The following is a 26055-nucleotide window of genomic DNA, read 5'->3' on the forward strand; positions in this document are numbered from 1 at the left end:
TTTTGTATCTCTGTGGTTGTTTTTTTGTAGTTTTTCGTGTCTCTTTTGTTTAATGTAGTTGTTTTATGTCTCTTTGTGGTTATTTTGTGTCTCTTTGTGGTTGTTTCGTGTCTTATTGTAATAGTTCTGTCTCTTTGTGGCTGTTTTACATCTCTTTACATTTCTTTTGTGGCTCTTTGGAGTTGTTTTGCATCTACTTGAATATATCTTGTGTCTCTTTGTAGTCATTTTATTGACTTTTGCCCTGGTCCCCCTCTGCCCATTAGGCCCATTCAATAATCCATCCATGGTCAGAGCTCTGCTATGTTTATTACATGCAAATCGAGCAGACAGGGAGACTGACCTGGTTTACGTTTGAGTTTGCGACGGTGTTGCTTATTGACAAAGCAAGCTGCTAGAGTGCTGAACAGTACTGCTGCTGCCAGAAAACAGATAGTTGCCACAACACCCGCCACCACAGGCCGCGCCAGCCCCTCCTCAGGCAACTCTGCAGGGGGGAAGGGATCTGATGGGGCAGACAAGTGGGTAAAATGAAGGGTTAGTGACAACTCTGCCTCTCACAAGGGCCAAGCATTTCTGTGTGCGCTGCTGTTTTGTAAAGAAACAGACCTGTGCTCGACACTCCGACTACGTTGCTGCTCTCGCTGATCAGGTCATCCATGACAGCCATCACTCTGAACTCATACCAGGACTCCTGTTAGAGAGACACACCAGACACACTCTTCTTTGACCGTCACACTGCACTATGATGATGATGATGATAATCAACATTTCCTGTAAAATGGACTGTACAGAGGTGGAATAAATGTCATTTAAAATAATGTTTTTTCCAGACAACATATGGGGAGATTGGATCAGAAAATAGATTCTTATAATTAACATTTAAGTCAATTGTTCCATCAACTTGGGGAGTAGCTCCCATGCCACACCTCACCAAGTCTCTCTATCGAACCGTGTACGTCACTGACCTGAACGAGGTCTCGAGCTATGAGCTCAGTCTCAGTGGATGGGATCAGGTCATCCAGAACCTCCCACCTCTCCCCGAGGCGGAACTCCATGATGTATCGGTCGATCGGTGAGGAGTGGTTGGCCGGAGGGAGCCATGTGAGAAGAACACCGTGCTGCGTGCGATTGGCTGTGAGGCACCGTGGTGGAGTAAGAAGCACCAGTGGTTCTGGGGTACCCAGAGGAGAGCCTGTGGACCAGAAATGTTGCACAGAAAAGTTAACAAAGAGGGAACTAATTCAGACATGACCCAGATAAAAAAAGAGCTGCTTCTGTGTGACAGTAAACTGATTATCATTGAGTTGTGGACAAAACAAGACATTAAAATCATTTACAGCTTTGGGAATCACTGATCTACTTTTTTTTTTCCACCATTTGAAACATCACATCACCAAAGTCATTAAAATCTATTCTCTGGACACCATGAATGGTTGTATTAAATATTGCATTGCCTGCTTCTTGTGTTTTGTTTGCCTTTTGTTGTCAGTTTTATGCTTGGACTATATATTTTGCATTTTGGATTTATTGGACTTCGTGTTAATAAAGCTCACTTTTTGTTCAGTTGCCTGCTGGTGGAGCTACATGAGAAGTCAGGGGATCACCAGAGTCAGTCGGCATCATTACCTGGTCAACATGAATGTGTGGACAAAACTTCATGGGAATTGATTCTACAATTTCTGATATATTTCAGTCTGGACGAAGTGACCTAAAGTGTAGCTAAAAATTGGCTAGATACTACAAACTGGTCTTAGCGTGACATAAAATGATTTGGTAACTCCTCTGTATCATATAAACGGTGCTTTGAGTCACTCAGTTTGAAATATGTTGTATGCCCTGGGAGAGTAGAGTGGTTTCTCTCCCTGATATACAACCTCAGAAGTACTCCACCTGACCTCAGACTGAATACTAAGAGAGTTTCCTTTTAAAGCGTCTCTCTCTACAACCCGACTGCCTAAAAGAAGACTCAGATTGGTTAATTTTTGATGACCTTCGGCTGTTTTCTTTGAAGTAAAAAAATATGCTTTGAGTCCTGACACAGTTTTCCTAATTGCCCACAAATAAAAATACCCCTACTTGGATAAATATAGATGCGGCACACAGAAAAACACTCGTCGGCAGAACAGTTTTACCCGAAAAGAAAATGAAATGTCGGACACGAGCGAATCAAAAACTGAAAATGAAAATAACATGAAATGAAAGACCAAGGCAGCGTTTGTACAATAGAGTATCAACCAAACCTCTTATTGTCCACTCCCTTTCATCCGCTTGTGTGTGAACTAGGTCAGAACTATGCAAGCCTCATTTAACCTTTATTGAATGAAGGTAAACTCTCCAACACGCTGTTTGTTGAAGCAGAATCTGAGTTTACACTGCATGAGACAAAGCCGTCATTGTGAGGAAGCTACTGCCGTCAAGTCTTTGAGATTATGTTTTGTTAAACCCCCAATTCTCAGTTTTTCTAACAGAGTTCGTCACAGCTTTTGGTCGGTCTGGTAAGTAGGTCACTTTATGATTTCCATATTTTAAGGAAATGTGATACAACCTGACATTTTTCACCACTTGCCCGAGTTAGGCTGCATGGGTTTGACTCACTGTCCACACAGAGGACTTTGGGTGCGCCCTGATTATTCAACACCTTCCCTTTTTTGTCCTTTCCACTATACGGAGGAAAATCTAGCCGTGCACTTCCCTCCCTGCATTCCTTTTTTTTCTGCTGAGACATTGATTTTAAACACCGTACACCTTTAATTCAGTTTCTGTTCAGGCGGCGGCACACAAAGACTGAATTGGCAGCGTGCCCTTGAGGCGTGAGTTGGATTTAAACACACATGAATCGAAAAGATGCAGATACACTTGCAAACGTGAATTTCAGCTCAAAGGACCGACTAACCACTGAATAATACTGTACATCTTTCTCACGGCAAAACATGTTGACTAGTCAAACACGGGTGGAGCTAATGTCATTAACAATGACTCTGTTATTGTGTGTGATGGTTTATTGGCACACCTGAATGGAGCAGGGCTACCATCAATGTCAGCAGTTACACCTCTGTCTCTCCTGCTATGACGATTAAAAATAATTGAAGTCAGGATTATTTATTGAATTGCTCAGTGCATTAAAATGTAGTCGGGGCGGGCGGATCAATCTCCGAAGTATCAGTCAGTCTAACAGTCTGAACAGCACTGTTAAAATCAGATCTGAGATCAGAGGAGTGAAGCAAAAGGACTTAAACTCTTTTACAGTATTGGTATTGTTGTCGGTGATCCAAACTTTGTCATATAAGACATATAAGTTGGTCCCATTTCTGTGTTTGCACCTGGACCTTCTGTTCTCCTGAAGCCTAAAAGTCTCAGACACATACTTTAAACAACAGATAGAGTCGTGTTTGCTTAGTCATGCTGTGGCATCATTAAAATGATTTGGTGCCTTTGATGTTTAATATTTGGGCGTTTCTTCTCTTAAATCCTGACAGCAGACAGCAGCACAAATGGGCTTAACAAGGGAGGAGGCAGAAAGTCCTTGATTTAAGAACAGTTAATCACCAGCAGTGCAGTATGGAGGTGGAAGGAATTAAAGCTGTGTGTTGTGCAAATAAAAAAATATGATACTTGAGAGTGTGAATCTGGTCCAAATGTACTGCTTTCATTCTTTAATGCCCTTGGATATATGAATTTAAACATCACTAGAGGACAGTATCTTCTCCCGTGTCTGATGATATTGTAAAAATTATAAATAGTGTCTCGGCGCAGCTCAGTGAGTTGATTCTGAAGTCACATATCAGCGAACATGGATGGAGGAGCTTTTGATGAAGTACCCACCTGCAGTGTTGACTGTCACAACTTCGCTGAATGGGCCTGTGCCCAGTTTGTTTTGTGCCAACACACTGAACTGGTACTCTGTCCCAGGCTCCAGCCCTGGCACCACCAACCAGGTCTGAGCACCAGAAACTGGCATCGAATGCCAGTCATGAGGACCGAAGTCTGTTCTCTTTGACCTAACAACAGAAACGAGACAGAAAAACAGACACATTATACATAATGGTGGATTAATGTCCTCACTGACAGCGTAGGAAGGATCAGTGCTGAAAATCTGCAGTTAATCTAAGATTCAGGCGCCGAAGCACTTCTCTCTGTTTCAGACAACATCCTTTAACTCATCGTTACAGCACTTCATGGTCTTGCACCAAACCACTTGTCTGACGTGATTTAAATGTATGAACCAGGCGGGCCCCTCAGGTCCTCTGAGTCTTTTAGTTCTTACAAAATACAGAATAAAGCTTCTGGACAGGCAGGTTTTATTTTTTGAGCTTGAAGCAGATGAAGCAGCTGAAGTGTTGATGTCTTGAAACGCAAATTTAAAACCTCTTAGGCTTGACGATTGATTCAAATGTTTTATGGCCATTACTTATTCATCTTATCATTTATTTAATTGTATTCATGCTTTAAATGTCTTTTTAATTTTAAGAAATAAACTTATTAAAGATGTTTCACGTCAGCTTTAATCGAACTCAATAGTCAGTCACATATATAACTCTGTATGATACTGAATACCAAAGTGGTCATTACCCTTAAAACCAGCCTGTAAATGGTTTTACATACAAGCTTGTGTGATTTGAGTGTGGACCAATCTTTTTCATGAATCAGTTATCTCTGTTGATAACACGTCATCATCAATGTGCACAAAAAAACCCACACAGCCTTGTGAAATGTGTTGTTTCAATGAGCCTGTTGAGCTTCACATTGATAGAAAACATTTTGTTCTTACTGGTTGTGAACAGAAACATTTCAAGACTACTTGAAGGTTACTTTAGCAACAAAGTTTTAAGGTCAATTTCACTTGATTTATATTTGCTTATTGTAAATTATAATAAAAAAACAACTTATTTCTTTTGGCATTTTATTTATTTAGAGTTGTGACCTTCAGTCATTTATCACTGCAGGCATGTAAACAATAAGTCACTGATATTTTACATCCACAATACTTCCCCGCTCTCCACGGGGCTTTAATCTGAAATCTATTTAACATATAATTATCTCCTAACAAGGTAATTACAGGCCTTTGATTCACAAATTTATAGTTTAAACTACACGTGAGAAAAGTCAGAAGTGTTGTGCGCGTTTTCTTATTTTTACAGTCAACAAACACAGGATGTATCTCGTGGTACTCAAGTAGATTATAAACTCAAATGCATCCAAAAATTAAGTTGCATATAAACTCCATTACTTTCCCAACACACACCATGAATTATACACATGCACATCTACTGAACACCCCGAGAAATGTGCCGTCAAAACAATTCTGCTGCGAGCTTCTGATTGGATTTCATATTCTATCATCATCAGTGAACGAGGGGTCGGGGCTCGTGCCGTGTGTCAAACTAGGCCGATAACCTCCAGGTAGAGTTTCCGCATCTGCAGACTGACGCCACTGATCTGAAGTAGAGTAAGAGCACTTACACCGGACCGTACCACACAGAGAACGTCTGCTCGAAGCCGCCATCATAACCCGGTTCCCAGGACACATTAGCGGAGGTTGTTGAGGGCAATACATGGATATTACCAGGAGCGTGTGGGCTGGTGCCTGAGTGGTTCAGAGAGACACAGAGAGGGAATACATAAAAAAAAAGTACAATTTACTTATCAGATATAAAACTACTTACAATTATCTTAGAGACACTAGAAACTAGAGGGATCCTCCCTCATTCTGTTGGTGTTTCCACCCCTGCATCATGTATCTGGCTGCTCTCAGTGGATGCCGTGATGCTGGCTGAGGTGGGGACCAGTGTAAGGTCAAGTTCAAGAGCAGCAGCGCTGTCTGCGGCTCTGCTCATACCACCCACATAACAGCTGTGCCGTGTGGCTGGAGGCCAGTTACTTCTCACTGTGATAAAAGAGACCTGAGCGTGGTCTGAGGCGCACAGCTGTCTCCGTCGCCCCGTGACACCTGTCAGCTGAGGGTTGGTCACACGGAGGCAGGCTGAGTGCTGCCAGCTGTGAGACAGTATCAAGTCTCCATAGACACTGGGGCAATGGGCTACTGGGGCAGACTTAGTGACCTGCTCACGACAGACGATGTAAAAACCCAGACTTAAAGGAACAGGAACTTATTTTTTCTTGACAGTAAAGCTACAAGTGGGTTAGTTTTTGTATGCAATTTATAGAGACTAGTCCTGAGTCGGGCACATCAGGCCTGATGCACTTTAATATTAAAGTCTAATTAAACATGTTTAAAGGGGCATTGTGGAACTTCTGTGTTGTGCTGAAAGCCGGTTGTTTGTTTATGTTAGCGGACTCCGTTTCCAAGCTAACGTTAGCTACTGTTGCTCTCTGTTAGCAGAGCAGAGAGAGACGACACATAAAAAAAGAGGTGATGAATAAATGTAAATTGGTACAAATTGTGACATTGAGCCCCTTTAAAATAAGTTTCATTTGTGTACATAAGACTGAAACTGAACCAGCATAGAAGGTCGCAGTCACCCCAACAAAAAAGGCAGACCGAGCCAATACTGGCCTGACTCCGGATGCCAAAACTTGACCAACACCGACGCCATTTGGCTCCAAACACCCCAACAAAACTGCCAGAACCAGCCCATAAAATGGGCCCAATTCTAGAGAGCAATCTCTGCCAGAACTGCCCCGTAAGCCAGTTGACAGCCTGTAAAAAGTAACGAGTAACTCATTATTCTACCAGAGCTACGAAGATATGTTTTGTTAATTAGTGAGCTTTTGACAGAGCCAGGCTAGCTGTTTCCCCCTTTTTTTAATGGCTTATGCTAGGCTAAGCTAACCAGTAGCAGCCTTAGCTTCATATTTAGACATGAGAGTGATCAAGAAGTATTTTCCAAAATTGTCAAACTTCTTCTTTGAGTTTAAAGGAATATGCAAGTCACAAGTTGTGCTCTTCCTTCACAGAAAAGTCATACAATTGGTCCTAATTTTGCATTGATTTATCTGAAACCCACAACCCATCTTTTCTAGACTACAGGGGTTGAATATCTGAAACTCAACGAATTGATTTTTCAGTGGAGGATTCCTTTAAAAGCCTGGACTACAATCTGAACGTGAGGAGAAAATTTAATAAATGTTTCCGCAGAGGAGAGCACTGTGAGCGTGATGAGAGAAAAGACTGCCTGACAGCACAAACCAACCCCCAAAACACAAGACGTTTGTGCCTCTCATTGCTATGCATTTGTGTACTTTATATCATTCGCATCATTTCCCATAATAATCGCGTCGATGAGGATTTGCACCTATGGAAGCCGGCTTCACAACTTTGTGAAAGGCATTTATCTACTCAAAATGACTGCTATTAGAGCTGTACAGCAGTGTCACAACTTAAACAAGCAAAGGGCATAATCAGTGTACGATCTCACTTAAGTTATAAAGGCCATTTAATGAGGCTGAGATTAGTCCTTAAAACCTGAACCCTATAATTTGCATCACAGGCATTGAGGGTGACTTACAGTGTTCAGATCTTGAACCACAACATTTATACACAGTGAACTTAACTAACAACTTACTAACAGTGCAATCTTTCCTTCAAAGCCCTGTTCAAACATCCTAACTCCGCTCGCCTTTGTCGGCACTTCAGTTCATTTAAGAGTAAAAAGATGTCCTTGGTGCACTGACTCACCAGACAAAGGCTGTAGTGACGGGTGAAACCACACTGAAGTCACAGATTCAGCCTTTAAATGAAGCTATTACAGATTAGATCTAATGAAATTTTAATGATGCCCAAGGGGAAATTGGGCAGAGGCAAGGTGTTAGAGGGATGACGGTCGTCTTCCTGCGACTCACTCAAACCATACAGAGAAGAGGACAGACAAGGGGACTCAAAGCAACTCTGAAAGGTGAGTTTTGTTGAAATAACTTGTAATAACAGATTGTTCGTACCGATGACGAGGATACGCGTGCTGGCAGTGATGCTCGTGACCACATTGGTGGCGACACACTCCCATTCTCCGTGGTCCTCCTTGCTGAGCGACAGAAACTGTAAGCTGCCACTGGGTAGGATGTTGTGCTTACTCTTGCTTGGCTTCCCCACCTTCGACGGACACAGAGGGCATGGTTAGGAAGTGCAAGAAGATGATTTAAAACTTATTTGTCATGCGTTCGTCTGCTGCACCTTTCTCCAGGTGATGGTTGGTATATCAGGGTCTCCAGAAGCAGCACAGGGGATAACTAACTCTCTCCCAGCCTCCTGACGGTACTCCCCCCCAGGCCTCACATTAAAGTAAGGGGGATCCTGCATGAACACACACACACAGCAGAGCATCATGGGCACATCAGTCTATGCTACAACATGCAGAAACTGACCCAAACGTGAGCACTGATGTACCTTTAGCACCAACGTGGCAGGGGGGGACATGCCCATGGTACCCAGGGCGTTGTAAGGCACACAGGTGTAGGTGCCCAGGGAGTCTTCTGTGGCCTCCGCCACCCGGATACTTCCATCTGGCATCAGGCTCCAACCGGGGTACTGCGAGACAAGGAGGAGCATCTTATTTTTTTCTTTCTGCTCTTCTAGGTGAGTGTGCTCCATGTTTAGATGGCTGGGGCTTGGGGTGGGTAATATTAGTCAAAGCACTGTGCACGCTCATTGTATTTCTTTCTTGAATAAAACGAAGAAAGAGCAAAAGAAAACCCCCCCAAATTGAATTCAAGTCAGATGAATGAGGAGCGAATGTTTATGCGATGCAGATCTGCCCTCGACAGCAACGAGAAAATATCGTCTGACCTCGAGGACAGAAAGATTAGACGACAGACAAATGGAGCGACAGATAGCGGAGTGACCAGAGAGATACTGTTCCTAGATCTGCAAATGATTGAATTCTTTGCAGAGAAAGCATGATGCTGAAATGATAACAAAGCTGTAACAGTAATATTTGTAGCTGGAGTATTAAAGACTGTAAGATATGTTATTTTTCTGGAGAATTGATCGATATCTCCGCAAACGTACAGGACAGATTCAATAACGAGTGTGACTTTAATAACAGAAATGGTCACACTGACAGCAAAGGGCAGCAGTACAGAGATAATCATATACCAAAGCAAAAGTACCACTACCACAATATAAAAATATTAGAAAAAAAAAAAAAAATACTAGAAATCCTAATCCGAAGCCCTGAGGCAGACAAACCTTCTCCACTCTGAGAGGATAGCCGTCTTTCTCCCACTTCACTGATATCACAGGTGGGTTGGCGTCCACCGGGCAGCGGATGATGCCTGGCAGTTTCCGTGGGACGTAGATGACCGGGGGCATGTTGATCACTCGGGCAGGGTCTGGATGGAAAGGACAGGTTCAGTATTAAGGATACTGGATGCATGATTAAGTCAAATATACCGTATGTGCTGTCTTACTCGATGGAATAGAATAGAGTAAGAGATCCCTCCAAACTGGCCAAACGGTTGCCTTTTTGGTCGTTCTTTTAGGACGAGAAGTTAAGAAATCTTATACGAACATTATTTTTCATGAAATCACTGCGATGTACACAAAAAATGTGCCTCCAGAGAAGTTCGAACTTGTCAGGAGTTCCCCAGAGACAGTGTTCAGCCAGACATAGTCTGTCAGAGGAGAGCTGTGTTGGTAACGCTTAATAAAGAGTGTTTTATGAGGCGGACTGTGTGCAGGATGCAAAGGAGAGTTTACAGAATCAACAGAAACAGCAGAAACAAACAGGCTCACAACGCTACACTTTCTTTTTTGTACCCTGGAAAAATACAACTGTGCAACAATGATGATCCTGTCACGACAAAAAGATTTAAGAGTCATTTTTAAATTTTAAATATTTTAAATGATAGGGGTATAGCTATAATATATAGAAGACGTGTATAGACATGTCCATATGGTGCATTTCTCAAGACTTGGTGACTTTACACACCAGTTTTTCCTTGCTTGCACTGTAGGACACTGAAAAAGGGGGAACTGGCGGATGAGACGATTGAGTTTTCCAACATCATGTCTGCATGTGCCTGTGCAGTTTGTGCAAGATGTGTTGCTGCATCACTACAGGCTGTAAAAGGATGCGGCATGCACAAAGCTGAGTGAAATGACCTACTAGTTCCTTGTTTTTGTTTCCCTGAAGCTGCAAGCTGTGCATGTTTCTCTCTTTCCTCTTTTCTCCCTCTCTCTCTCCCTAGTTTTCTTCTATTTCCTCTCTCTTTTCACTCCGGCTCATCTCTGCTCGACCATTAGCCGACTCTGTCTCCTGGCTGTTGATACCTCGCACAGATGTCGGAGCTGGATCATCGCTCACTTATGTTACACAATCAACACATTTATCTGTATTATATTTATCTGTGTGGCCCGTCCTCTCCTGGATCACCATGGTGGAGAGGAGGTCAAATAGCAGAGATGCCACTTGGCCTCGCCTGAAGTTGTACAGACGTCCTCCTGGATCCACATTCTTCATTTATTTCATAATCTACTTGTATCAGAAACTTTGTCACTGTAATCTGTACATTCTGTGTTTTCATTGGTCAGCTGTGTAACACGTGACATTTATTGCATGTCTCTCCATCCTGTGAGAGGGATCCCTCCTCTGTGGCTCTTCCTGAGCTTTCTTCCATTTTGTTTTTCCATGCTAAAAGGGAGTTTTTCCCTTACTTGAATCAAAGGTCTAAGGTGACATATACTCCTGAGACACTGTGATTTGTCCAAATGTCCAAACCTACAGTCTTAATGGGGGTTTTGCAAATATTAATATGAGTTTTATGCATTTTGTCATCACATTTTTAGTTTATATTCTTGGTGCTGACAAATAAAAACGTTGTGCTACCATCTGGAGTTTCTGCTTTGCAGATTTGTGGAGCACAACGAGGAGTCGTCCTTCTCCTTGCAGACAGGACACTTAAAAATAAGTATTTTTAGTCCTAGGTTGACTTTCTGCACAATCCCTGAGCGTGATTCTGAGAGGCTTGATAAATACAGGCCCAGAGTTTGTTTTGCATAAAGCATCCAGGACACTGGTTTGATTATGGTCTGCTGTATTTGAGGCCAGTGATGAAATCGCTGCCTGTAGTGCTGTGAATCCCCCAGCTCTGCCTCATACTGTAGCGCAGTAATCAATGACCAGCAGCAACTTGGGAGCAAATTAGCCTCAACGCACAAGGGCTGGCGATGAAACGTCAGATGGCCAGGAGTGGCGTTTGGCTCTCGTCGGTCAGAGCTGACGAGCAGGAAGGTCATTGTTTCATTTAGGTGGAGCCAGATTCAAAAGAGAGACGGGGAGGAATGGAGTCTGAGACGAGTCTCCATCTTTGTGTACAGGAACGAGGTTGGAGACGGGATAGACAATAACAGAATTCGCTCAAAATGCGAAAATGGTCAAATAAGCTCGGTGTGCTCCCGTCTGCCACGTCTGACCTTGAAATTCAAGAAGGTTGCTTTGCGTTACAGCGTGAGAGCAGCGCTGCCAAATACTACAGCAGCCTCCAACACAGGCAGCCTCCATACTGCTGCTGCTGTTCTCCTCCTCGCACAGCTCGCTCTACCCGCCCCTCCCCCTCCACTTTGTTGCCACGGTAACACTCACACTGAACAGTCAGGTAGGCCGATGCCGAGGGCGAGATACCGAGGCTGTTGCTCGGACTGCAGGTGAATTTCCCGGCATCCTCCGGCTTGACCCGGAAGATGATGAGGGTGCCGTCGATGAGGATGCGCACTCGGAGCTTCAGATCACTACAGGAAGACACAGACGTTTTGTCACACACTGAAGCAGGACAGGCCAGACATCTATTTCTTTCTTCTGTTTTTTTTTTTTTTTTTGGCTGAGTTGCATGAGGGTGCCATAAGAGAGCAGCAGAGAGTCGAACAGCAGCTCGGCTCTCTGAGAGGGATCCAAAGAACACACAGTACAGAGCAGGAGACTCAAATAAATCTGCTAATTGCCATAATCGCCAAATGGTGCAGCCTTCATGTTTTCCCCCCTGACACTATTTAAAATTAAACACAGTAATGATGGAGCTGCTGTCCTTGTCCACACAGAGATATATTTCAACATTTTAGCATGAAAGAGAATTAAAGCTCAAAAAGAATATGCCTTTAAATAAAATGCTTTCTTATACGACCTCGCACTAATGTCGTTATTAATGGTTAGTGAATCATTTATTTGAGGGTTAGAGTTCAGTCGATTTGACTGCACTATCACAACTGAAGATCTAAGATGTGGTATACAGTAGATTTGTCTACTCAGAAAACATCTCTGCCTCTCTTCATCTACAGTAGATCTCCGGTCAGAGGGTCACACAGGAACAGAGATCTCAGCTGCTGTATGACTTCACTGCCGTGGATGCATAGTGACATAATCGTGAACAGTCGTACATTATATCTAATCAATACACAACAATAAAATGACGTTATGTCACTGTGGAGAAGAAGCTGAGATCTCTGTTCCTGTGTGACTCTCTGACCAGCCGTTAATCAACAACTTATTGAGGATATATTATTAACAAATGTATCTGTGTTATTATTAGATAAATGTTTTAGTTATTTAGGATCTGCTTTGACACTATACACAAAAAAACACTACAATAAAATTTATTATTATGATCATTATTACAATAAGATTATATATTTAGACTCAAAATGGCCTTTAAAAAGCTCCATACCATATAAATTACTATACTTATTATGATTATTATACTTTAGTCATGTAAAAGCGTGCACTCTTTCCTTTTGTATCAAGCTGCAGAAAAGCTGTGGCATGACGTGTTTGAGTTAAGTTGCCTGACTCGACATGACACAGCCTGCGATGTGACTATTGCATGTGAGCACAGATACATCGTGCAGCCCAACTTTAGACCATTCGAGTGAACTCAAGCAGTGATGATGTGCGAACTATATGTAATACCTGTATAGTCGGGCTGGGTGCCGTTCACATTTGAACTGATAAGATACCGGTACAGGTTCCTGGAATACGGTACTTTATGTACTCTGTATAACAAAAATGTAATTTCGGTGGCAAACTACAACTAACAATGATTTAAGTGATGAAGCTGTTGTGGCTACAGATTTACTTGCATACTGTTATATTGTCGAATAAATAGTATGCAAGATTCATACTATGGTTTCAGACATAATGAAAAACTTAGTTAGACAATAACAACTCCTTCACCAAAGTGATTAATTACATAAAGGCCTCATCGTTCGGGTTGGAGGGTTCAACTCTCCGTGAGCGAACACAGCGCTGGCGGCGGGCGTCAGTGACTGCTGTGGTGGACTTGCTTTCAAGCTCTCAAAAACGGTACACTCGTCAGCTTTTAGATATATTTGATGTTTGACCAGGTGTTTCCTCAGGTTAGATTTGTTACCCTGGGCATTGCATATATCTCAGTGAGTGTTGCCCTGCTCACTGTGTTGCGGGAATTGACTAAACGTGAATCTGTACTGACGTAATTTGCTCAATTACGGATATTATATGTATGTAACAGATGTGAATTGCACACATTATGCAGTATAGTATAGTACAATGCTATAAAAATATACATAATAGAAATGGTAGAGAATACATGATGTAGCCATGAATATAACAATATAAAAATATAATAAAATAATTTATATGATTCAATGTAAAGTAAAAATGCTAGATATGTTACGACTACGACTGCCAGAGTAATAACTCATGAACCTTTATGAAATTTAATGCAATAATCTCCAGTGAATCTAACCCATCCTGCAAAAAAGACAGAAAAAAGAAACGAGTGTGGCGCCATGAAGCTGTTTAAAATTAGATTGGACTCTTCAGTGCTTCTCCTCAGACACTTGTTTTCACTGCAACTCAAACTCCCATTCACTTGTTCTTCCTTCCCACTTGTTCTGTCTGTCACTCGCTCTCTGTAAAAACCTCTCAGGCTCTAAAGACCTGCTCTGGGGAGCCCGCAGAGGTCCTGGCTATGCTTCAGATCATCGCTGCATGAGAGGCATATGATGACACAAGGCCTGAGTCATGTGATATTGTCATCAGAGCGCACTAACTCGCCTGGCACCGTCCTGACAGACCCCCGCCAGGCTCGCCTCTTACTGCCTCTCGGGCCGCAGTAGGACAGGGCACCGGCACACACACACACACAGACGTATAGACACACACTCTAAATCGAGCACAGCAAAAGGCTCAGAGACACACAATGTCATTCACATCGCAAACGCCTCATGCTGCCTGTGTGGTGGTGATTTAAATGAGCCTTTAAGCGACGGGCCTTTAAGTCTTAACCTCAGCCGAGTGCTTAACTCTGAAGTTTCCCTACGGAGCGTTTCACTGCAGCTACAGGACAGAAGTGAACTCGATCATAACTTTACTTCTTGAAGTAGACGTTATCCTCCTCCCAGAACCAGGTGTAGGTCAGGTTGCCAGGATACGCCTCCGCTTGGCAGGTGAAGAGTGCATTCTGGGATATGTTGACAGTGACGTTTTCTGGTGGGGATACGATGTATGGAGGCCCTGAGGGAAACAAAAACACTCGTTTTAGCTTTTTGCTCACAGAACAGTCTGCTGTTTTAACACATTAAAGCTGCAGGAACTGTTTTTTGGACTAATGAACAAAAAACGTACATATGATTCATTTGCTCGTGAACAGATGCCTGATACATGTCAAACACTCACAGAGCAACATTAGCATTGATTCATAGTCATGTCTCTGTTCACCTGATGGATTTAAGTCCAAAATTAACTCTCTTTTAACTCTGTTTTTGGTCTCCACCACCTCCTGACAGAAATATCTTGTCTCTTTAGCTGTTAAATGCTCCGCTGTGTTCACCAGCTGGTCGATAACTGTGTCTGTTTGTTGGTGAGCAGGTAGAGTACACCGATTTCATGAAAACAGAGATTGAACCAAAGAAGTGACGCTTTGAGCTGTTAAAACCAAAACAAATAGCTAAAAGACATTAAAAAATAACTTAGCTTGATGGAGCCTTGATGGTCAAAACATGTTTGCTTTTTAAACGATTGCTCTTTTAATGATTCAGCCACATCAATAAAGGCTTTTTAACATTTCCTTCCTTGTTTCTTGACATTTTCTTTTTTTGACACACCCTGTTCTCCTTGTTTTCCAGTAGCACCCGACACAACTCTCGCCTACATTGTGTCAAATAGAGCAACCAGTCATCTTATCAACAAAAACTAATGGTAACAGCAACAGCACATCAGTTTGATTTGCATTTAACTGTGTGCTTCCTTTTCACTTCAATTGGGATACACCCTTTGAGCCGCAGTTACAACACCTGGTTAGTATCTGCAACCGTTATCATATTATTATTATTCCCAAATATGAGCTGTATCACTCAGGATTTACCTCATCACTGACTGCACTTTCATTTAAAACATTTAGCAAATTGAAACTGAAAATACTATGGAAAAGTTAGACTTAATCCTGTTACTAATCAGTTACGTTTTCTGTGTCACACGTGTCTAAATCAGGTTAAGTACAACAGATTTTTCACCATCACAACTTAGAGAAGAGAATTACAGAGACAGACTGCATTTTTAAATCATAAACAATCCTATTGAGCCATATGCAGGCCTACTTGGCTTCCACTTTGGGGATGTCAACATTTTTTCAGGATTAGGGTGAGACAGAGCACACACTATGCATTATTTACAATATATCACCACAGTCTGGTGTGAAATACAGTGAGCAGGCAGCTACTGCAGCCTTAATAGTAGCTGGTGTTGAAGCTTACGCGTGCTTCACATTGTAAACTTTTCATCCCCGATGTACTCGAGGTTTGCTCTGAACTCTCAATAAAACAGCAGACGCCATGAAAGGTAAGCTGTCTTTTATGAGTGGGCCCAGATACAAGCCTCCTGGTTATTTTCCTCTCAGTGTGCGCGGCTTTATGCATCAGGTGGGACCACTGACGGCAGCGTGCGGGTGTCTAACATAACAATTAAAAACAGATCACTGGAGTGAGAATCATGACTCCTCAGATATCTGCTTGTTATTGCTCTGAGTCCTGATCACACCAGCTTCTTATTTCTTGGCGCATTTCGTGCTAATATTCAACTCCAGCATGAACATTTTATTTATGTGGTTTTCTCAAACCGGGCTGTGGATTTCTGTAAGTGTTTCACACATCGAGGGATGTTGTACGAGGTGAAATGTGTCACTGTTTGTGTGCATGTTCAGTCAGGAATGTAACCTCCATCTCACACCTAACTGACATTATTGTAGTATTAATATTACAGCAGTTAACAAGAGATTCAAACCTCATCCCCACACATGGATGAGTGCAAACCTTTTGTAATTTTATCCCTCAGTGTCTCAATTTCGTCACAATTGTGAAACTAAAGGGGGAACCCTGTTACATGACATAATAAATATTGGTAAGTCTTTATATTAAAGTTCTTGGAAGGCCATTAAAAGTCCTTATAAGATGCTTATTAACACTATTATGTATTAATATGACTAAATTAGTGTTAAAGATTGCATCATAAACAAGTTCATTGTAAAGTAATAAGACATTTGTGGATTAGCCCAATCTTCACGGCTCACACTGTATATAGTCACATCTTAGGTTAGCTAATTTTACCAAAATGCTGCCTAACTAGCTAGCTAACGTATAACCGTTACCTAATGTTACATCAAGAAGAGTCACACCACCACCGTCAGCCAGGTTCGCGTCCTCTTTATTTCTGCAGTAGCGTTAAAAGATTTGGAAAAGGACAGATAGGTTGGTTGCTGACGTATTTTTAAGATGATGTGAATAAGAAGAAAAGAGAGAAAACATCAGGGCTTCTCTCTTTTCGTTTTGCGTCCAAAACACCAAGAAAAATAAACAGCTAAAGCAAGATTTTAAACCTTTTTTTTCAATGAAACAAGAATCAGTTTTAACTGCAGGGCTCTTGCTTCATGTTGTCAGTCCACAACTGAACGACCTCTGCTGCAGTGTGTTGTGGTTGAGAGAACAGTTATCGTAGTATTAGCGGGTCCACTGGAGGCCTGCAGACTTAATGCAGTTGCATCACATGCACCAGTGGCTACGCTGCTCACTAGGTTACAACACAATGATTTTTTAATGTGTGTTTGCAGTGAGTGCGCACGTACACTTACTATACTGTAAACAGAGAGGAGAGTCATTCCTCTGCTCTGTTTGCGGCAGCAGAAGTCAGGCATTAAAAATAGACCTCACGCTAACTCTACTGTAAAGGCAGTATGCTCAGATTCTTGTTAAATACACACTGTTAGCTCCCCTCAGCCCTGCAGTATCAGGAGACTGAGAGAACTGGAGGCTGGCATCGCAGCCATCTATCTGATCTGTGTCTAGCAGAGAGCCTAGTTAATGGACCGGAGACAGACAGTGACGTTCACACAGACAGATCCTGTTGTACACACATGGCTGTGCACAAGATCGCACACACATGCACACACGGAGGCCCCAGACTGAGCTATTGACTGACTGACACAGACTCAGAAGCTACGTTACATACATCAGCACGCCAGAGAGTTGCATGCTTTGAAACGCTACTACAGTAAATGCCCTTCAGTATAAATAATGAAACTGAACTACTTTAATGATGCAAATGCAATATTTGGCCGCAGGAAAAAGGATTAGAAACATGTTTTTTCATTTCCAAATCTGGAGCAAATACATTTGTCAACAACACTTATTAATAAACTCGTTAAAACTCGGTGTGCTGGATTCATGGATACAGTACCTTGAACCAGCAGACGGGTAGTGTGGAGCACCTCTCCCTGGTCACTGTAGGCTCGACATGTGTACGCCCCTCTGTCATCTCTAGTGATGCCAAGGATGGTTAGACTGCCATCATGTGCCTGTGGTGACATGCAAGACACAAAACACATTAACATCCAACTGACATAAAACTCTGATAATGTGAAAAACACAAGTGCTGAGAGTCATGTCTCAGGTTGTTAATGATAGCGGTGGAGGAAATATTCCTATTAGAGGAACAGTGATTGACAGAAAATTAAAAATCAGCAACAATGGTGATTGAAAAGTAATTGAAAGTCTCCCTCCCAGGTTGTCAAATACTGACACTATAGGTCGGCCTGACTTCTAACCCAAAGCATCGGTATTTGACGAGCTGTCAACGAGACTCAACAGTCGACTATCTTCCTCCAGAATTGTCTTCCTTACATTTAAGTTTCTCATGTATGAATATTTGCTTGTTTTTTAGTCGCTTCTGCTGGTTGGAGATTAAAAAACACACATTTTATGGGCTAGAAACAGGTAATCGATTAGCAGACTAATCACTGATGAAAACTGTTTTAGTTACAACCTCAACTCACATCCTTTACTTCAAATGAAAACAGATAACGCCCCCTAATTTTCTGGATTAGGGGTTAAGAAAGGCAAAGAAAACGACATAGCTTTTTGTCAGAGGAGCAACTCAGTTCAGAACACAAGTTCATTCTATAATTTAGACGTGAAAAGAGATAGAAATGGAGCCAGGCTACCAGCCCAACTGGATCGCCAGTCAACCTTCATTTACCTGGGAGATTTCATGCCTGGTAGCGTCAAAATACCAGAACATAAGTGAGGTTTACAGGGAACCAATAGAAATGCAGATGGTGTTGTGATACAGGAAGTAAGATCCCTTTACTTCATAAAAGTACATTCAAATTATTATCAAAATGTACTTAAAGCATCAAAAGTAAAAGTACTTTAATGCAGTAAAATGTTCCCTGCGAGTGAGTGAATGCTATTAATTATTACACCATTAGATTATTTTCACTGATGCGATGCATTAATGTGTTTTTAAACTAATCACATTTCATAGGTCTGCAACTAATGACTACTTTCATTATTAATAATCAGTGATAATCAGTTGATGTCAGTGCTGCACAACATAACGTTTCAGCATCGACCCTGCACTGTTAGATATCCTGCTTAGGTTGCAGAACTTAAATACTAACACATCTGCCAGTGAGTACTCTCTCTGCCACTCACTGGTTATAATTATTATGACTTCTGCCTACTGTGACATTAGGTTCACAGCCTCTCTTGAGCTTTTCAAGTTGACAGGTGAAAAATTCCTTTACTTTTTCATATCGCAATGTCACTTTTGCCATTTCGGAAAACAGTGAGAAATTCTGCTGACAGTATCACAGAAGGCCGAAGCGACATATTGCAATTCTGTTGACCACTAAACATTAAATTAAGAAATGTACTGTCATTTCCAAGAATATACTGTTGGGTAGTTTAATCTGATTCTGTTTTGTGTGTACAATCTTAATTGTTAAAAGTACAAATACAAGTGCCTCAAATTTGCACTTAAGCTCAGTAAATGTACTTATTTACATTCCACCGCTGGTCGAAGATATATAACACCCTCACTCTTAAAGTCGACACATCCAACACTTCAGAGTCATGAATGTGTCATGCTTTAATTAACTCCAGGTCTGATTCCTGCATGTGGTAACCTTGGAAACGTCTAACTCTGTGTTGCTGCGCGTCCCCGTGTGCAGCCACTGATGAGAACCAATAAGTGGTGAAGAAACACATTAACCAAACCTAATAGAAACACCCTCATAAATTATGCAACAGGTTGCGAGAGGCTCTGTCCATTCAAGTCACACACAGCTGTAGTCTGTCCATTCATGCAGCTGAGAGGGGAATCTGCTACGCCTGCAGAATTATTCCTATTCATCTGTCTTTCAAATGCTTTATCGCCCAGAGATGAGACTAGTAGATCAACATTTATCAGCTGTCAGTCTGTTGGCAAACTGAATCATCATCGCTCGGATTGTCTGTCACGAGGTAACACTTTGTGCATCACTGCTGAAACGTACGTCATGTGTTTCCTGACGACAGCGAGGAGTGTAAACTAAACACTGACGTGTCGCGAAGCTTCGGTTTTACGGCTTGAGAAGCCCTTTGTGCTGATTAAAAAAGTAGGAAAGATATTAAAACTGATGTTAAAAGTCTTTATTTTAATTAAATGCTTGCACTGACTGCTGTCTAGCTGAGTTGGCGTGTTTTCAGCTCCTGTACAGCCTCCTTCACATACCAGTAACTTTTACTGAGCTGCTGTCATTTGAGGGTTATGTCACGCCTGAAAAATAAGAGCCTCTCCCTGAGACATCATGTGTTTAATTACTGCTGGGTGTTTTATGAAATTCACCTCACAATTTCACCTTACAATGAAGCGCCACTGGAAATGAACAACCTCTATAAACAGATACCTACTGAATGCAGAATCTGAAGGGATGGGACCAGATTTTGGTTGCTCTTGGTTTCCATTCGTAGTTCATTTGTGATCAGTTTTGTAGTCCAAGTAGTATCGACCGATCATGTTTGAGCGGACTTTGGTAAAGAGTCCATGTGGAGAGGAAAAGAGGCTGAGCTACAACACTATTGGCTATCGCCAGACAACGATTAAGTTTCATATTAGATTTTTTCTTTATTACCATTTAGTCAAAAAGTCATCTGAAAGTCTCAAGTTGCTAATTGGACTCTAAACAATAACTGTCACATGGAAGAACAAGTCTTGGACCAGATATCTATTATCCAGATATCAAGTGTTGTGCTAAAAGAGCATATTTTTAGCAAATGAACGTGTGACGACTGTACAGATGTTAGCTGTAAGCTAGCTAACAACCTATGCACCGACTCTGTGAGCACATTGAGTGCCGGGATATGTGCAGCTTTTTCGCTCTAATTGAAGCAGTTTCAACGCAAATGGAAGCGTCTTTGCACCAGGTTGCGACGCCCATATAATGCTATTTTTTTTACATTCACTCTTTTTAAATTCACCTCATGTTCTGTCTGAATACATGGCTGCTGCTTTTGAGGGGGGGGGGGGATTTCATGTTGCACTGAATCCATAGAAATTAAATCAAGTCACTGCTGAATCAAATCATTTCACTTCTACAGTACAAGCAGTAGTGATTGCAGCAGACTTCCAAGACAGTAACAGGATCTGATGATATGTAATGGCCACCGGTCCATTCCAATACTTTCTGTGCCATAGCTGTACTCAATCCGAGGTGAGGGGGAGAAGATTAAAGAAAAGGAGGAGGTGGAGAGGAGGAGGAGGAGGAGGAGGAGGAGGAAGTCTGCAGCAGATGAGGGTAAAAAAGGGGACGGAGAAAAGAAGAAGCAGGAGATAAGGTGAGGCATGAGATGAAGGCAGAATCTCAATTTCTGTCACTTCACTCGCACATCCAGAGAGACTGATGTCGGGCTCGGAAACAGCAGGAGGCTGCTGTTGTTTTCCTGCTCGCTTTTTTGTGCTTGTGATTTGAGTGCACGTTGGGGAAGACCCTTATAATCCCACGTAGGTTTCTGTCCTCGCTCGCACGACTGTTTTGTTCTGTATCTTTGTTTTATGGTTCCTCTTTTTTGTCCCTGTGCAAATAAATAAAGTAATAAAGTAGAGTAAAGAGAGGAGCAGGAGGAGGAGGAGGAGGACTCCTCTTTCTTTCTAACCCCGTCCGTCACATTCCTGCCTTTCTCCATGATGTCTCCATGGATCTGAGCATGTGGGTGAGCAAATATACCCACATGCTCGCTCAGCTCTCTTCTCACCACAAGAAGGAGCTTTCCCACTCAAAACAGCCAAATGGGTAAAGAAAGCTGATAAATGTGCTGGTTTTTTTTACATTTCTCCATGTACGACATGGAAGCTAGAGAAGGGCTCTCACTAGCGTTTTTACATTTCAGAGTAACATTCATATTAGGACTCATGTAATATTGATGCAGAGCAGCGGGATTAATAATACATCAGAATGTTGTCTAATCATTTACGGAGGGAATGGTGTTAAAAAGAGGCGACTGGAGGCAGAGACGGTGGAGCAAAAGCAGAGGAAAATGAAAGAGGAAGAGGAAGAGGCGCTCCTGTCACTTCCTGTATCACACAGACTGCAATATCGGTGACATATGAGAACGTGGAGGTGTGCAGAAAAAAGGAAGGCAGCATCCACCTTTCAAAAAGTTCCCAAAACAATTACAAGCAGTATGAAAGCACCCTGCACTTGTTAAGCATAATGAGCTACCTATTATGCTCAAAGCAATCCTGCACTTCTTTTTGTAACGAGCTGCCTGTGATTTAATTTTCTGTTTACCTTGACCTCCCTCGTCTACTTCAAATTCCTACTTCTGCGAGAACGACTCCTGACAATCACCGGAGTACAGATGTTGCGTTCGAGCGCCCTCTCCAGCTTCGCACGTAGGTGGAGAGAGCACTTGTGATAGTGTAGTGAGGGCAAGAGAGCAAGAGTTTTTCCACTTGAGAAAAAAGCGACATTTGACCCCTTCGCTCAAGATGCAACATGATGTGGCGGCGATGCATCGTCGTCTGCTGGAGCTGCTGGTGTTTGTGAGTCACGATGGAGCAGTGTGCGAACTGTCTTTGATTCTGCGCGACTAAACACCACAAACCTGATGTTTATTGTTGACGGTTTATATAGCGGAGACATCTCTCTGCTGTCAAAACCACACTGAGGCCGTGCCAGAAATAATCTTGTCATGACATCAGACCGTCTGTTTTTGGCAGTTTAGCCACGGGAATAAAAATCAGGCAGCAACAGACAACAAAGAGGATTGTGAGGTGTGCTGCCAGGAGCTGTTTTTAAAATTGTAAAAGTGATTCAAGGTGGAGTTAATTTTTACTGAAGACATTACAGAGAAGTAGGAAGAGCCTGACTGACAGTCCTGCTGCTTCAATCACTGAGTGACATCATTAATCAATCAACAGCTATTAATTTGTTGTCAACTAAAAACAAAGTGAACTTTGTCTTAGTGTCGTCCCACCAGACTGCTGAGCAGCTTCTTCCCTCAGGCTGCGAGAACTCATAATTAATCCTCATCACGCAGCTATAAAACAAAAAAGTTTTAATTTAATCAGATATCCAACTTGCGTATGTCTGAATCCGACCCGGCTACAGGCTCCAAGAATGCTCTCATTTGCTCATGTTGGTCATAAAGAGGCATCAGTATTAAACTCAGACTCTTTCTTAATCAGTTAATCACCATTAGCTAGCTGCTTTTTAGCATGTATAGAAGTAGCATGTTGGCTCTTTATCAATCACTGTAAAGTAGAGTCTGACCATGGACCGTATTGATATTGGGGAGTAAAAAAACTCAAATTGGCCGATGTACTCGTAAAATTTGCTATGATCCCTCATACGTGTTTACAAGCATCTTTTTCTGCATTATAATCCCTGAAAAAAGTTTGATACCAGTAAAATCAAACAACATATACGAGATCTCTTTATTCTACAACTACCAGGCCGTTAACTAAGAGCAGTGATGGAATGTAACTAAGTACATTTACTCAAGTACTTTCACTTCACTACATTTTGGAGGCAAATAGAGTACTATTACTCCCGTCGATCGATTTATTTGATAACTTCAGTGACTAGTTACTTTGCAGATTGCTGCATCAGAGCCAAAGTATTATTTCTAGATTCATTTATTTTATTGGTAATCGGATAAAAAAAAACACTGATACAGATAATCAGAAAAATGCTGAATGTCAGATTCAATAATCAGCCAGGATAATAATATTTTGACCCACAGTATACAGTATAAACATACATGTGAATATATGTATTTACATTTATGTGTATTTTTGATGGGTGACTTTCACTTTGACCAAAGTAATAGTTAAACAATATATTATATATTTCTTAAGAGTAGAACATGTGAACTACTAGTGTAATAGTTACGAGTAAAACCTCACTTTGGACTGGGGAACATATTCTGAGTCGTCTGAGAAGATTTAATCTAGAGTTATTTTGGACAATATCAACACCATAAGAAGTCAAGCGTATGAAGGTCATAATTCTTATTACAACAGCTCAATAAGCAGTAATTAAGAGGTTATTGATGAGAAGTTAGAGGCCTAGTAGTTGTACAATATTGTCATGGAGGCATTGCATTAATAGGTGCTCTATAATATTCATGCTTATAAGAAACTAGTTAATGTTGAATATCTTTACCTTAAAACAAAGTGTTTTAGACTGTTTCTACCAAACTCACTGTTGTGTTGTGGCCTGCGACATATAATCAAGTAAAGCCTCAGCGGCACATATTTCACAGAGTGAATCATGTATTTGAGAGGTCGATTGAGGTTTTATCACCAGAAGATATGATTTGTTTCTTCAGCACAACAACAGAACAAACTGATATCAGCCTCAGTGAGACACGGTCCTCCACATACTTCCAGTACAGATGGACTCAGTGGATGACACCATCTGTGCACAAGCCCTGCTTCTATATTTGAACACGATCATAAATCAGAATTACTCCCATTATTCGTGACCATTCTCACCGTGTATTTTGCGTTGGTGGCGAGCTCCTCCCCCTCCCTCAGCCAGCTGATCATTGGTTTTGGATTTCCCTGGGCAGAGCAGCTAAGCGAAGTGCTTCCCCCTTCTTTCGCCTCCACATACTGTGGCGGCGTCGCTGTAAATGAAGGTGGGGCTGCGGAGAGAGTGAGAACACGAATCATTACAACATTCAGATAAACAGTAATCACTATACTGCATTAAATGTCATGTCTTGTATTGTCTTTAAGACTACATTTGACTACATGTAGTCATGTAGACTATATGTTTATAGCTTTACAAAGATGTTGTGCTAGATTCTCTGGAGGATGGAAATGTCATAATCGCATATTCTAACAAAAGTCCTTTCAACTTAAAATTACTTTACTTTAATTATTTTTTGTAGGGGAGACCTGTTCAAAAAATAATATCACAATCTATCTAACAAATCATAATCCACAAATCTAAATTGCAATCTTTCTTCTCAAATTTAAAATACTCTTTCAAAGACTTTAGCCAGCGTTGAAATTGCCAAAGTATTTCTGCATTTCCACCATTGAAACACAATATTGCATTAACAGCCACAGTTAGCGGTTAATGTTCCTGCAATAACATCCAAGGTTAACATTTGTACCAAATGTGGCATATCATGCTCATATTATATGCTTATTAGCTGACTTTCACATTCAGGAGGTGGCGAGAATGGTGGTGGAGTTATTACAGCCAACAAGGCTGGTATTTTTGAGGATACTTGTCCTACCAAAACCATCTCCATCTATCTTTTGGCGACCAAAACAGGTACTTTAAGCCAAACCATGATGCTTTCCTAACCATAACCAAGTGGTTTTTGTGCATAAACTGAACCAGAGCATAAACACAGCGCTGTGATGAGACAGAAATGGAAAAATTCAAAATAAAAAGACATAAAGTTGCAACAAAGAAACGTACTGGGCTAACATTTATTCTGACGATTAGGTTGTGCATTAAAGATCATTCTAGCTATGACTCACATTATTCAGAATACATCACCCAAGCAAGAGCCACATTAAATAATTACAATTACATTTAATAATACAAACAGTAAGATGACATTAAATACTGTGATCTATATGATCTGAACGAAAGTGGATTGTCGATGCCTTCAAGATCAATCAGGATGTAAAACTGTTGTAGTACCGCTGTTGGCCAGTGGGACAAATCAACAGCAAGGCTGACCGGCAGTACTCAACTCTATTAGTCCACAATTAAAGCCCATTCCCAGAACACAGGAAAGGATGAAGACTGCTCTTGCACAGAAGTTGTTCAGATAACACAGTTTCTGAGAGAGCTCAACACCAGCAAGCCTAAATAAACCACTTAGTGGCATCACTGCTCTTCCACCTGATGTTTCCGAGCTGCACTAACAGCCACAGGGGAGCTCTTCACCACCTACTGCAGGCCAATAAACTGTAGTTTCCTCAGCCAGCTGCTTCCAGTGTTTCAACATAATATTTTGATTATAAATAGTGCCACTGTGTTTAGTTAAAGAGAAAAAAGGCGCCGCTATACAAGTGGGTCACTGCTCGCCGCTGGGAGTGCTGCCATGCTTCAGACTGCACACAAGCACCTGGCATGGAGTAAACAAATCGCCCAATTAGCACATTTAGACATCTGCCTGTCCATACTGCCCTCTCACTCCCTAACACTCATTACATTATCTGATACTGTAGATTAATGGAGACTCTAATAAAATGCATGACTGGTTTATGTATCTCCTGCTCGTGTAGCTGACGGGTCAGCTGCTGCATTAAACGGATCGTGACACATCACTTTAGTTATCAG

At 41.7% G+C, this 26055-nt stretch overlaps 1 protein-coding gene across 3 annotated transcripts in view; it reads right to left on the minus strand.

Annotated features, from left to right (window-relative positions):
• Window positions 1-26055, minus strand: part of igsf9ba (immunoglobulin superfamily, member 9Ba) — a 71963-nt gene that overhangs the window by 13967 nt on the left and 31941 nt on the right. For all 3 annotated transcript variants that reach the window (XM_084350264.1, XM_084350263.1, XM_084350265.1), the window contains exons 4-16: window positions 24240-24391; window positions 17658-17775; window positions 14303-14444; window positions 11541-11686; window positions 9146-9288; window positions 8345-8485; window positions 8132-8251; window positions 7900-8050; window positions 5464-5587; window positions 3826-4001; window positions 969-1195; window positions 610-694; window positions 344-505 (exon numbers count right to left, since the gene is read on the minus strand). In XM_084350264.1, the coding sequence (XP_084206390.1) occupies window positions 344-505; window positions 610-694; window positions 969-1195; window positions 3826-4001; window positions 5464-5587; window positions 7900-8050; window positions 8132-8251; window positions 8345-8485; window positions 9146-9288; window positions 11541-11686; window positions 14303-14444; window positions 17658-17775; window positions 24240-24391 (1887 nt within the window). The remainder of the gene's footprint in view (window positions 1-343; window positions 506-609; window positions 695-968; window positions 1196-3825; window positions 4002-5463; window positions 5588-7899; window positions 8051-8131; window positions 8252-8344; window positions 8486-9145; window positions 9289-11540; window positions 11687-14302; window positions 14445-17657; window positions 17776-24239; window positions 24392-26055) is intronic.

This window comes from Pagrus pagrus (assembly GCF_965226575.1).
Source record: "Pagrus pagrus genome assembly, chromosome: 4".
NCBI classification, from domain to species: domain Eukaryota; kingdom Metazoa; phylum Chordata; class Actinopteri; order Spariformes; family Sparidae; genus Pagrus; species Pagrus pagrus.